Genomic DNA, 12,403 nt, shown 5'->3' on the forward strand with positions numbered 1-12,403 from the left:
TGAAATGTCTGTACATATTTACTCTTTCCTATAAACCCATAAACTGCCACATGTACCTGGCATGTGCAGAGACCACTGTGTTAAGTAGGATTTTTATAGCTGACATTAGGTGGAAGTTTATAGAGAAACACTTCTGTTGCCATCAGCTGACACCAGTGTATTTCTTGGACATAATCACTTCAGCTCCCTGGAGTAAGATCAGTGAGCAACTAATAAAAGATTCCTGCAATAAACAGACAAGGTGAGACAGTGACTACGCAGAGGAGATCAAATTGCACCTCTGGGGAATATTGTACCCTGTCTAGATGCCTAGTGCGAACACAGTTATCTTTATCACTCCTGTTGATGTATCTTCCTAGGAAACTCAGAGATATTATTCCAAAACACAATTCAGTTAATTTGGAATTATGAGATACTGTAAATGTATAAATATATTAAAAATCCCTCTCTTAAGCAGTCACCCTAATAATTTCAGGTTATAAGAGCATGCTTAATTGTCTGCCTCATTGCATCATGCTCCGATCTCTATCTAAATTCATGATGAGGCAAGCGTGCTCTTACAAAAGTTCTTCCTTGATGGAGTCAGTGAGAAAGAAGTGTGGTGTCACCATTACCTTGCCACTCTCTCATCTCAGTGTCTATATTTGCAAGCTGAGATTATAGCTGAGACAAGCTGACAAGGTTTATTTCATGCATTCAATGGAAAGGTGATTCAGAGGGGATATTAATGACAGCCACTTGTGTCAAGGTCTCAAATGTCAGGTCCTCTCAGAAAAAAACACCTAAACAAGCCATCAGAAAAGCAATGAGGAAGGAAGCCCTGAAAACTGGCTTTGTCCACTTTTGTGAGGCTGATGCAACATATATGCTAGGAGTGTCTTTGGAATAGCTATGGATAAGGCTGCAGTCCTAGTAAAGTGTGAAAAATATTAGTGGAGCTATGGGAAGCTATGGAAGCCAGTGTATAGAAGCCACAACTGGGTTTAGCATTTCTAAGTAGGAATCTCATTGATACGACAGGTAGTGTACTATCACAGATCACATCTTGGGACAATGGCAGGTACTGACTGCAGCAGCAACCATTGCATTAGCAAACACAGAATGCTAATGTTACGGGAGAGCTATTGGTAAATATGCACCAGCTGCCTCAAAGATGATGCATTCAGAGTCTACAGACCAAAAAACACATTATGCAATGTTGCAAAGCCAAAAAGCAGCACTTGAGTTCCCAAAATATTTGTCAGAGCTATGATGCTTCTCATTTGTTAAGGGCTTGAAATTATCAGATGCAAGTATTTCTAGCATTAATGTAAAAGCACAAACAGGTACTGATCAAAATCATTCTCCTTTTAGACGAAGATGGGTGTGTCTGCTCTTAAACTGCTTATTCACACCACTTAGCACAGCATTTTTAGTACTCTTTCTGTTTACAAAGGAAATGATTGTGATAAATGTAACAACCAACAGAGATAACTGTTCATTTTGCTGTTTATCTGGTGTCTGCAGGGCAAGACAGCTTCGCTTTGATGTCAGGTGCTCTGCTTAGAAGGAAGTGTTTATCATTTCATTGACTCTGGTCATCAAATACTAAAAAAAATCATGACAAAATTCTACTGTGTCACTCTCCTGTGGCAACACTGTGCACTCAGCATCTATTTGATGCAGATATGAGGAAAGGACGTGAATTATCTAAAGACTTGAGCACTGCTATATAAAAATATGGACATTAACATTCAGTATTGCACTGTGAGTCCACATAGATACCATTATGAACATATTTAATAAGGAATAGGCCCAGTCCTAATTCTGCAATAGACCGAGGACTGGGAAAGGCTTAATGAACTTTTATACAATCAGAAAGCAAGTGGTTCTCAAAGCTTTTGAAAATTATACTTGTTCCACAGTTCCTTATCATTAAATTTTCAATTGCCTGAATAATCTCTATGTTTCCATATGAAAATCAATAGGAATTTCATCACCTACAAAATGGAGAATTGTTCCTTTATATTTTTACGTTTACTGCAAATAAATCAACATTTTTAAATGGAATCTTCACTTTTTAAAATGCAAAACTTCATCAGTATTTGCTGTTTAGCTTCTTAAGGGGTTTTACCAAAGAAACTGCATTTCATCTCACAGTACTGCTAAGAGAAACTTGGACATTTCCTTGGAAGTTTTTAATAACTGGAATGAAGGATTCCGGCTGTCACATTTTAGTGCACGTTTAAGATATGGTCATACATTATTTTTATCAATGAAAACATACACACCACATCAATAGGCTATCTCCTCTTTTTCAAGAGGGAGTAGGGGTGTGCTTTTCAGTGAATTTATTTTAGAAAGAAAGTCAGGAGTACATGTTATTACTTGCTGCCAAGCAAGCTAGATACTTGTATTTGAATCTAGATGGAACTGCAATACTTAACTGAATTTGCTAGGCACAAGTACATGAAATCCAATATTGATAATAATTTATGAAGGTAAGAATACTGATTCCTATAGTATTGCTAACTTAGTTTATGATAACATAATTAGTTACACTAATAACACTGCTTAGGCACAGTGCAGCTAATTATGATATTATAAATATTAATGATATCAAGCCTTTGTATTTGATTGCCCCTAGTAGGATCATTTATCACAGTACTTCCTTTTACCCGTCTGGTGTTATTTTTCTTCCTTTTCCCTTGAATGCTTATTCTTGGACAGTCATCCTGAGCTTCAGTTTAAAAAATATCACTGCTTTATCAATGGTGCAGCTTTATATTTTATTTAGTAGCAATGATCCAGTGATATAATTCTATGCTAAGGGCAATCAAATACAGAATTGGTTATATTCTGAATATCTTGCTCTTTTTAAATGCCTAAAAAAGCCAGCCAGCCACGATTACATCGGGCTTTGTTTTTCATTCTTTTTCATGTGACTCGTTTCAAGTTAAGATTGCTTTGAATTATTAAGTGCTCCCTTAAAGCATCTTTTCACACTACCTTTTTCAATGTTAACTATTGATTTAGTGACAAGCAGAAAATTATAATCTTTTTCTTATTCAAAAGGACACTAGAAACATCTTTGTCAATGGCTGTCTGTTTAGTAAAATGCAAACTTAATTCCAAGAACAGAGAGTGCTGCTTTAAAGAATTGCAAAAAATCTGTGTCACATGAATTGAAAATGCTGTATTTCTACAGGTGTTGCAGAAAGGTAGTTTGGATATAACCCTCTGAGACTGGCTTAACTGCTTAGCTTAAGTAGATGAAAATGAAACTGCTTATATCTTCTTTTATTTTTAAGCAGTGTATTATTCAGAGCTTTAGGAATGGGATTGTCTTTTCTTCTGAAAGGTAATGTTATAATTTTCAGAGCTCCACAGAGAACAACAATTCCGGAGTCTCTAATCTCCTGCTAAATCCAACTCCAGTCATCAGCAATGATAAGCAGAGATTTGGAGGCATTTGACACTCCAAATCCTATTCTTTTGTAATTCTTTACTTTTTACAACATTTTCAACAGTGTTATATCAGATTTTTAGAAGGATAATCAATAGGCATGATGTATAACTGAAATCAGTCTTCAAAGGGATCCCCTCTAGTAACTAGAAACAAAAGCTCTGCCTCCCCGCTGTGCAGATATTTTGCTTAAAGCAGTAGGCAGCAGGGCGTCAGTACGAAGCTGGTTACACCTCCCTGCTTCTCAGCGAGGATCAGCAGGTGTCCTGGTGTAGGGGTGAGCAGCACTGGGGCTGCTGCAATCTATTGTATCTGGCAAAAATCTCCAAAGATGCTTTTGTAGTAGGGAACTACTAGAGCAGAGAGGAGGGACAGTCCAGAGGTTAGGAATTCACGCAGACCATAGTTTACATTCCTATCCCACCACTGACTTTCTAGATTTAAATGATCTCATGGAATTTATTAAATCATTCAGTTTTTCTGTTCATCACCTGGAACTTCCTGTGTTGTAGTAGGTATGGGAGTCAGTATCCATGACAGACCACGAGGTGCTCAGGCATGATGACTGTAGGATCATCTCCTACTTGATGGAGCATTCCAACTATCAACTTGGTTGTGACAGAAGCTGTTTCAGATGGTCAAGTCTAGTGCTAGGGGCCTTTCATATCTCCTGAATATTTCATTATGATGGAATACCCTGGCACAATATCAGTATCTGTCTAAATAGAGTTGAGTTTCACTAAAACAAGCAGTCCAGAAATTGCTCCAAAGAATTTGTTATTTCACATTCTACACATTAAACCACTACTACAAACAGTGGAGACATCATATTCAGAGTAAAAAGTTATCCCATATCAAGGCATTTCAAGTCTGCCTCCTTAAGCTGCCCTTAGATATTTGCTAATACACTGAACAAAAAAAAAACAAAAACAAACACAAAGCAATTAGCAGAGACTGTGTACAGTGAAGATAGAAATGCATAGACATAGAGTTATACAGGAATAACAATGATACCTTTCCTATCAGATCAGCAATACTGGATACCGGTTTTCCTTTCTGATGGCGCATGGTTGCAGGACTCTGTCCATTCCAGTCTCCAAGTTCCTCAATGCTTTTCAGGTACAGAAGAGCTCGCAGTCCAGTGCAGTAGTCATCAATAACAGTGAAATCTTGATTCTGGATTGCACTGCACACCTATGAAATGTAAGTCCAGTTATCAACAATGTCCAGGCACAAGAAGAGCAAGCACAAGAAGTTAGCAAACTTTTTGGATTTATTGATTACTAGATGACCCTCATAGCAACTAAACTGGCAAAGAACAATTGGTATTTATTGGCTGCTTGCTCCTATGTCAGTTCAGGAAAAGAAAGGACTGTGTAACTCCAATTATGTCTAGGTTTCCTGATGGAAGACTTTAGACCAGATCTGAAAGCTGTTTAGAAGCAAATCTGCAAGCCTTGCCCTAAGAGCAACCAAAGTACAATTCCAGGACTCTGCAGCACACACAGATGCTACCTGCATATGCTGGGTATTCCCTAGTTTGCTTGTTTGGGAAGCACAGATAAATAGATTTAGACCCCAATCAAAGAGAGATTCTGTAAACCAGCCTTCCAGCTCAGAGAAAGGTCAGTCAGAGGAGGCTATTCAGGATCACAACCATTTGGGTTTTGAGTATCTCCAAAGACAATCCACAACTTCTCAGGGTTTACTATCCAATTGCCCTTACAGTTTTTTTTAATATATTTAAATTGAACACTCTGTATTCCAATTTATGCCCATTGCTTTTGTCCTTTCCTTGGATATCACTGAAAGGATACTTTAGGTGCTTTAGAAACACGGGTAGCAGTATAGCTTCATACGCATACAGAGCAACAATCCCTGATGTGCAAAGCTTAACATTTAGACACAGAACTACTGATAGCATACAACTGCCTGCCTGACAAGTTACAAGGTTTTTTTTAAACTACCCTGTGGGTATCAGCTCTGATTGAAAACCACAGAGATCCCAACTAAACTGACAACAAGTGAATAAAATGCTCCAACTCCTCTGAACACATTCTCATTAGCTAAATCCTAACCCACCAGTGGAGAGATACAGGGTTGGTTGACTACTGCTAATTGTCATTCCCTGGAAATACTCATAAATTCCAGATGTGTCAGTGTTTTCAGATTCTGATTCAGCTTTTATTCTAAAAACTAAAAACAATGCTCCTGATAAAACTGGCATTTACATACACACATAATGAACATAAAATTGAAATAGCTATCTACCTTTGAACATGAATGTATGGATGTGCACAAATGCAGGCACACTCTTTAAGAATAAGAAAATATACTTCAGACCATGTTTGGTATCAACACAATAATACAGGGAAAATTAAATGCAGGAACTATATAATTCTTTTTCATATTTAAGATATGATAATACAACTTGCAAATTTGCAGAAAGGTGCACTTCACATTGTAAAATACCATACACTATTACTATGCAAGAGAAAAAATAAGGACAAACTACAATTTAAGCAGAACATTTTCTATGCAGTGCATGTACATTATACAAAATCTGTTTTTCTGCAGAAACAGCGTGGGCATTAATTAGGTCTGCTATGCCTTCCTCAGACTTTAAGACTTTTTTATTATTATTCCAGAGAAATTACAGAGAACATCCTAATAATTTCTGGTACAGGATATTTAACTGCAAATCTCAACTGCGGCTTATTTAAACCTCTTTGTTCACCAACAAATTTTCTATTATTTTTGTGCACAGGTACCCCTTTTATTAACTATGCTTAAAAATACTAAAACTGTAAAAAAAAAAATAAAAAATCAGTCAAAAGCCACATTATGTCACTTGAAATAAGTTCAGGCACTGTTGTCAAAATCTTGAAGTATTTTGACAGGATGTATACACACGAGATACACTGGAGGATACCTGTAATAACCTTATAAATAAGGAGGCTTTTACTGTTTTCTATCTTATGGTGCAGTGTTGTGAACTGCAACAATATAAAAATGTGCAGAAGATGATATCACACTAAGACTCACTGGGATCAATCCGAGTTCCATGTGCACTGCTTGACTTCCGTGGGAAGGTTCCAGAACTGAAGGCAAAATATAGTTGTTTTTTGTTTGTTTGTTTGTTTGTTTGTTTAAAGAATGTAAATCATTGCACTGAGGAAAAATGTTATCTGAAATAGAAAGTCTTAGAAACTGAATTAGTGAGTGTTTTCAGACAACCTTGTTCTTCTGTAGAAGCCTTATGACTATGGTGCCCAATGGTGCAGATAATTCCCCAAAGACATGCTTTTCACCGATTTCACTGTGATAAAAGCAGGGGAATATTTTTACAGGCTTTTCCTGGAACCAAGAATATTCAAACATCAGTGCATACAAAACCAACAGAAAGAGTTTTGGTCACGTTTCTGGAGAATTCCAAAACATTTTGAACTTCAAAATTTCTTAAGCCGTATATATCAGATGGTGATAGTTGTGTTTTAGTCTTATAGTATCTCCCATTGATCTTCCAATCAATGCAGAAGGCTTTGTTGCCTTTTAGAAGGGGTTGAAAAAGAGAAAGGGGCACTGCACAATGTTAGCCATGACAATTTCTACACTACAGAGATACTACAGAGATAGCTATTTAGCATCACACCTGGCTGCCTCTGTTTAGATGACACTGTGCCCCCTTGTCAGCACAAGAGAGGTGGCGGGGCAGCAGACTCAAAATCCAGGAAAATCTCAGAACTAAGTTGACCTGTCTCACACATCACCAGTGCCCCTGCTTTGGTCCTGCTGACTGCAGTGGGAGCAGGCATGCTCACTCTTCCCGCAAAGCTGAACACTGAACACTCACTTCTGCTGATATCTTATTTTACAGATGTGAAGAGCAGCAAAAGTGGTCCAGCTATAGCTGTATTTAAAATGGAACTGCCTTTTGATTGCACCATCATTTAACGTCTTATTAAACCACCTCAACAGGAGATTAATGCAAACAGGGTGCTACCCTGACAGATGCTGTCAGTGCCTCATGCTTGAACCTGATGGAGAGCAGCCCTGTCTGTCATCGTCCCCCCGTTAATATCAAGCTTTTCAAGACTAAACACAGTGAAATTTATTTCCCTTTAGAACCTGAAGCAAAAGACTAAACTTCACAACTGAGCACATATGAATGGTTATATTGCTCCAGACTAGCAGCCCAAAACCTGTGGCCAACAGAAACTGCTTATGGACAAGAAGTGGGTTGCTTATTTGGTTGAACATCCCAGGTTTTGGAAAGCAAAGGTGCTGGGACTTCACGTGGCAGAGACAGCATCTGTTCAATGTCCCTTGATCCTGCATAATTCAAGTGAATCACTCTTGTGAGTTAATTAACATTCCGCAGTGCACTGACCCAGGCATTCACCTGAAACAGTTAGGTAGAAAGTAGCCTTTTCTTCTTCAGAAGAGGAAGGCCCTATAAGTAATCAAGGGCTTTGTGACTATGTGACATCCTTGACAGTAAGATCCCTTCTTTTTACCTAACTCAGATTCCTCTTTCTTTCCAGCTGTTATCCTTTGCTCCCCAAAAGAAATAAACAAGCCGACATACTGTGTATGATCAGTAATACTGTACCCTTAATATTCTGAAATATAAAACTGTTCAGCATAAGTTGCAATAGTAGGTAACAATTCTAATCTATACAGACACGTCTGAGATACTGAAAGACACACAATGCCTGCTTTGCTGCTGGTAAATCAAACATACACAGCATGATCTCATTGGGGAACGTGAGTGCGAAATGAATCACAGACTAAGGCTCTAAGTAAAACTGCTCTGCAGAATGCAGCAATGGAAGAAACATTCAAAGGTCCATGCTGATGTCTTGCATACAAAATGACCTGTCTGCTCTATTACTACATAAACATAAATAACCAGTCCAGCTTTGTCAAAGGATCTAGAGCCATTACAAATCTTACTTGAGGAACTGGAGTAAATTGTCAGGTTGTTATTATTGTGTAAAAGGAATATTACAGAATACATGATTTTTTTTAATCATTCACATCAATCTGAAACTTTTAATTTGCATACTATGAAGAAAAAGTTCATTATCAGTGACAGGTTCTACTACAGCAGTTATACAACACTGTAAGTGCCTCTGCTTTTAGCAGAATCATTACACAACAAAGAGAAGGCAATTTCTGAAGTCTTTCCTGAGACAAATCCCTTAAGAGATCTGTGTAAGAACTTTAAGGTTTAGCTCATAACCAATATTTCTAGCAGGAACAGGAAGAATATCCCCACACTGCATTATCATCCTGCCCAAACTCTGGCATAAGCCAGGGGGCTGTATGCAAGATCTGCGCCATTCACTCAGTGCTCTGAACAAAGCGGCACTGAAGCATTTCCAGCCAGATCATCCACTGAAACAATTTCTATCCAGTGCTTTTCTCACCTTTTCCAATGGAAGATGTTGCAGATGACAGAACAATTTCTATGAAACTAGAAAGAAGAAATCAGCGGGTCAGAGAATCTGGTCTGTTTAGTAATGAGTTGCTTTTCAAGAAGTCTTCTTGGTGTGATTAGATCTGTGAGAACAAGAACACTGCAATGTCTAGCAGCAGTCATGCTCCTATTTGAAACTGTCTCAAGATCACTGTTAAATCCCTCTGCATTTGTGGTAGGTGGTTTAAAAGACAATAGCTTGGAGAAAATTTTAATTTTTACACGCTCTGAAATATATACATGTAGCTCTCTTCAGAATACAGGTGTAAAATAATTGTCATCTTTAAGAAACCAAAAGTAACAGTAAGGAGGCATATGGGTGGCAGTGATACACAGTAGAAGTAAGAAAATTGATGGGTATATATTTGTATACAGAAATGCAAAGCACATAGTTTGACTGTTCTAACATATTAGTTTCCATTTGCTGTAGCTGTACAACATCAAAGCAGTGATGTTCTCATATACTGCATTTAGTGATAATATAACGGGCTAGCAATAAATAAATAAATAAATAAATAAATCAAATAAATAAATAAAATCAAAGTGAGAGTTTCTAAGTAGTTTCCTGGCAATTGAGACAGCAGGCTCTTTCATCTGTGCTGTAACTGTGGCAGTGCATTGATTTAAACTCCTTCTGAGATCTCAAATGCTTTTATATTCTTAGGTCTTGCTGGCTGCTTTCTCTTTGCTTTTTTTCCTCCCTTCAAATGATAAAATTCTAGCATTTAGCAGAATGCCATCTTGCTTCCCCAGAAGACGGAGACTTATTTCAGCTTTGGTTCTAAACTGCACAGGATCTCTAAATAAAACAGCTCTCAAAATGCCACCCTATTAGGAAATCAGTCTTTGACTTCACAGTTTCTAATATTCTTATCATAGCAAATGGATAAACAAATATTATTCCTCTTGGATACCCAGGAGAGGTTTTACAATGAATTAACATTTATTTCCTATTAATTTGGCTGTCTTTGAAATATCCAAATGGTAAAGAAAATAATTATGCACTGTTTTGATTTTATATTATAATATATATTCTATTTTAGCATTATCTATCACCATTTTACAGAAGCTTTCTTTTTCTACTAAAATGCTTCCTGATAACTACTGAAGATATAAATCCTGCTTCCTGTTAGAGAAATATTTATGAATGACTCTAAGGTGTATTTCAATGTACAGTTCAGGCTACTGATTTTTTTGTTGTTGTTCTTTTTTTTGTTAGCATCTAAGGACTAAGATACTGGTGGAAGAAGACTGAAAGCATAAATGAATGCATGGTGCTTCAGGAAGGATGCTATTTTTGCCTATTTACCTACCCATATAAATCAACAGCCTTTAGAAAATGAATGTTATTGTTGTGGGCAAAAGCGTGATTTTAATCTGGGGAAGATACGTAAAATTTTAAAATTATTCTCAGTAGCAACTGGGAAAAACTGACTCAACTAGAAGGGAGATCTTACTGGGCCATGCAATCGATCTGCTGCATAGCCCTCGGCTATGGAAATTACAGTGTATGCTTTCCAGCTCCTCTACAAGAATCTACATGTGCCCAGACATGCAAAGCAAAAAGCAGTACACACTGGTTGCCCAACACAGTGCTCAGAATAAAGTGGAAAGAGCTGCTACCTGACAGAAAGGAGACATAAAATCTTCTCCAAAGGGAGGTTTCTGTACTTACAATCTTCAGGATAACAAAGTCCATGGAAAAGCTGCCTATGTAGCTGTTCCTCCTCCTCCTCACGTCTCAGTGAGCACTAACTAAGCAGTACATGAAATGTATAGCCTAAATTATTCTTTCTATCAGTAATTATTAGTTTTGCTGAAGGACTGTAGGATTAAGAAATATTAGTGGAAGTGGATTATCAGACAAGGTGGTGCACTCTCTGGAAAAAAAAAACAAGATTCTTTGTTACAAAGAATAAATTTGTAACTGAGCGAAAGCTTTCCAAATATTGATACAGTACAGATGGAATGATTTGATTCATTCACATTAGCTGCTTAAATGACTCTAGAGATATAGGTTAGCAGATGGGATGTTACTTAACAAGGCTTCAGCTACTGGATCAAGATGCAAAACTGATTTGGATGATGGCTGATAGCCTTTTTAAAACATTAGAATTGAGCTACATGAACTAATGAACTACTGTTTGTTCCAATGTCCAGGACAGCTTTCAGAAAGCAATCTGGTGGACTTCTATACTGTATCTATGAATGTCCTGAGTTGTGGGAAAAAGAAAAACAACAAATCTTTTTTACTGAGTTCTAGGCTTAACATCCTAATAAGCAGAGGGCTTAGTGGCGGCACTGAAGGGGAAACATATAGCAGAAAGATTCAAAGATGCTAACTGCTCTGTGATTTGCAAGTAGGCAACCACTCACATGCAGGCTTAAGAAACCTATATAAAAAAAAGACTGAATGGTAAAACATCATGTGAGCGTCATTAATAAAATATTCTAGTTATTTTAGTTATGCAAAGAGAGCTCATCAGTGAACTGTTATTCTAATCAAAAGTATAGGCTAATGTCAGTAAGTAATGAAGCTCAAAATGAGCTCAAAGGAGATGAAGGTCTTCAAGAAAACTTGCAGGATAAGTGCTTTACTTCTCTACAGCTCAGATCTTCTCTATAGCAGGACAAAAAAGTGCTGAAGTGGTATTGAGCAGAGCAGAGCTGATAATTTAATGAGGATGGGGGTAGGCAGCACAGGTAAGGGAAGCAGGCAGCTGTAGGTGGGCAGCAAGAAGATGCACACAGCTCACTGCAAAGCCACAGAAGCCTGCTGAGATAGGCTGTGAGGAAAAACTGCCTTAGCACCAAGGTGACATCTTTGCTGGGACCCTGAGTACAGGGCACAAACCTTGTCTAGCAACCCTGGGCACTAGTGAGTAGCTAGCAACGTCAGAGAAGAAGGCTAGAATTCACTGGTATAGCAGGAGATAAGAGCACTGTAAGGGAGCTATTAGGCATGTTATTCGATGCATTAATTCATAGCCTGCTCCAAAGTACCCTTCCTCCCCTAAGTCTTCTATGACAATTAATGCATATTTCATCTAAATACCTAAACTGGACATTTAGAAGTGGGAAACTGGTACTTATCAAAGGATTCTGAGTTATATAGTTCTGTATCCCAAATATTTGAGAAGAAAAATGCAGAAGAAATGAAGAATTTTCAGAAGGCTCCCTGTGATAATAGTATTTTGGCTAATTTTTTTTTCTCCTGTCAACCATCCCTAGAGGAATGGTTATATTTCCTTATCTCACTAGAGCATTCTGTCAGTACTTGGAACAGCAAAGTGGATCTTTATGCAGTAGGTGGGCAAATACACTGATAAAAGTGCTGATCGTGATCATCTTCACCCAGAAAACAAATATGATTCCACATGCCTTGAGCACTGAGCAGTGTGGAGACAGCCTCATCTACAGCAAATTGTACTCTAGATCCATAAAATGAAAGATAGCGTTGAAAGCAGATGAACTAA

The 12,403-nt window shown here is 37.7% G+C and overlaps 1 protein-coding gene across 4 annotated transcripts in view; it reads right to left on the bottom strand.

Annotated features, from left to right (window-relative positions):
• The window catches only part of DPYD (dihydropyrimidine dehydrogenase), a 327,599-nt gene that overhangs the window by 38,787 nt on the left and 276,409 nt on the right, over positions 1 to 12,403 (bottom strand). For all 4 annotated transcript variants that reach the window (XM_052666446.1, XM_052666449.1, XM_052666448.1 and 1 more), the window contains one exon: positions 4,460 to 4,639. In XM_052666446.1, the coding sequence (XP_052522406.1) occupies positions 4,460 to 4,639 (180 nt within the window). The remainder of the gene's footprint in view (positions 1 to 4,459; positions 4,640 to 12,403) is intronic.

This window comes from Tympanuchus pallidicinctus, unplaced genomic scaffold, assembly GCF_026119805.1.
Source record: "Tympanuchus pallidicinctus isolate F22 unplaced genomic scaffold, pur_lepc_1.0 scaffold7, whole genome shotgun sequence".
NCBI lineage: Eukaryota > Metazoa > Chordata > Aves > Galliformes > Phasianidae > Tympanuchus > Tympanuchus pallidicinctus.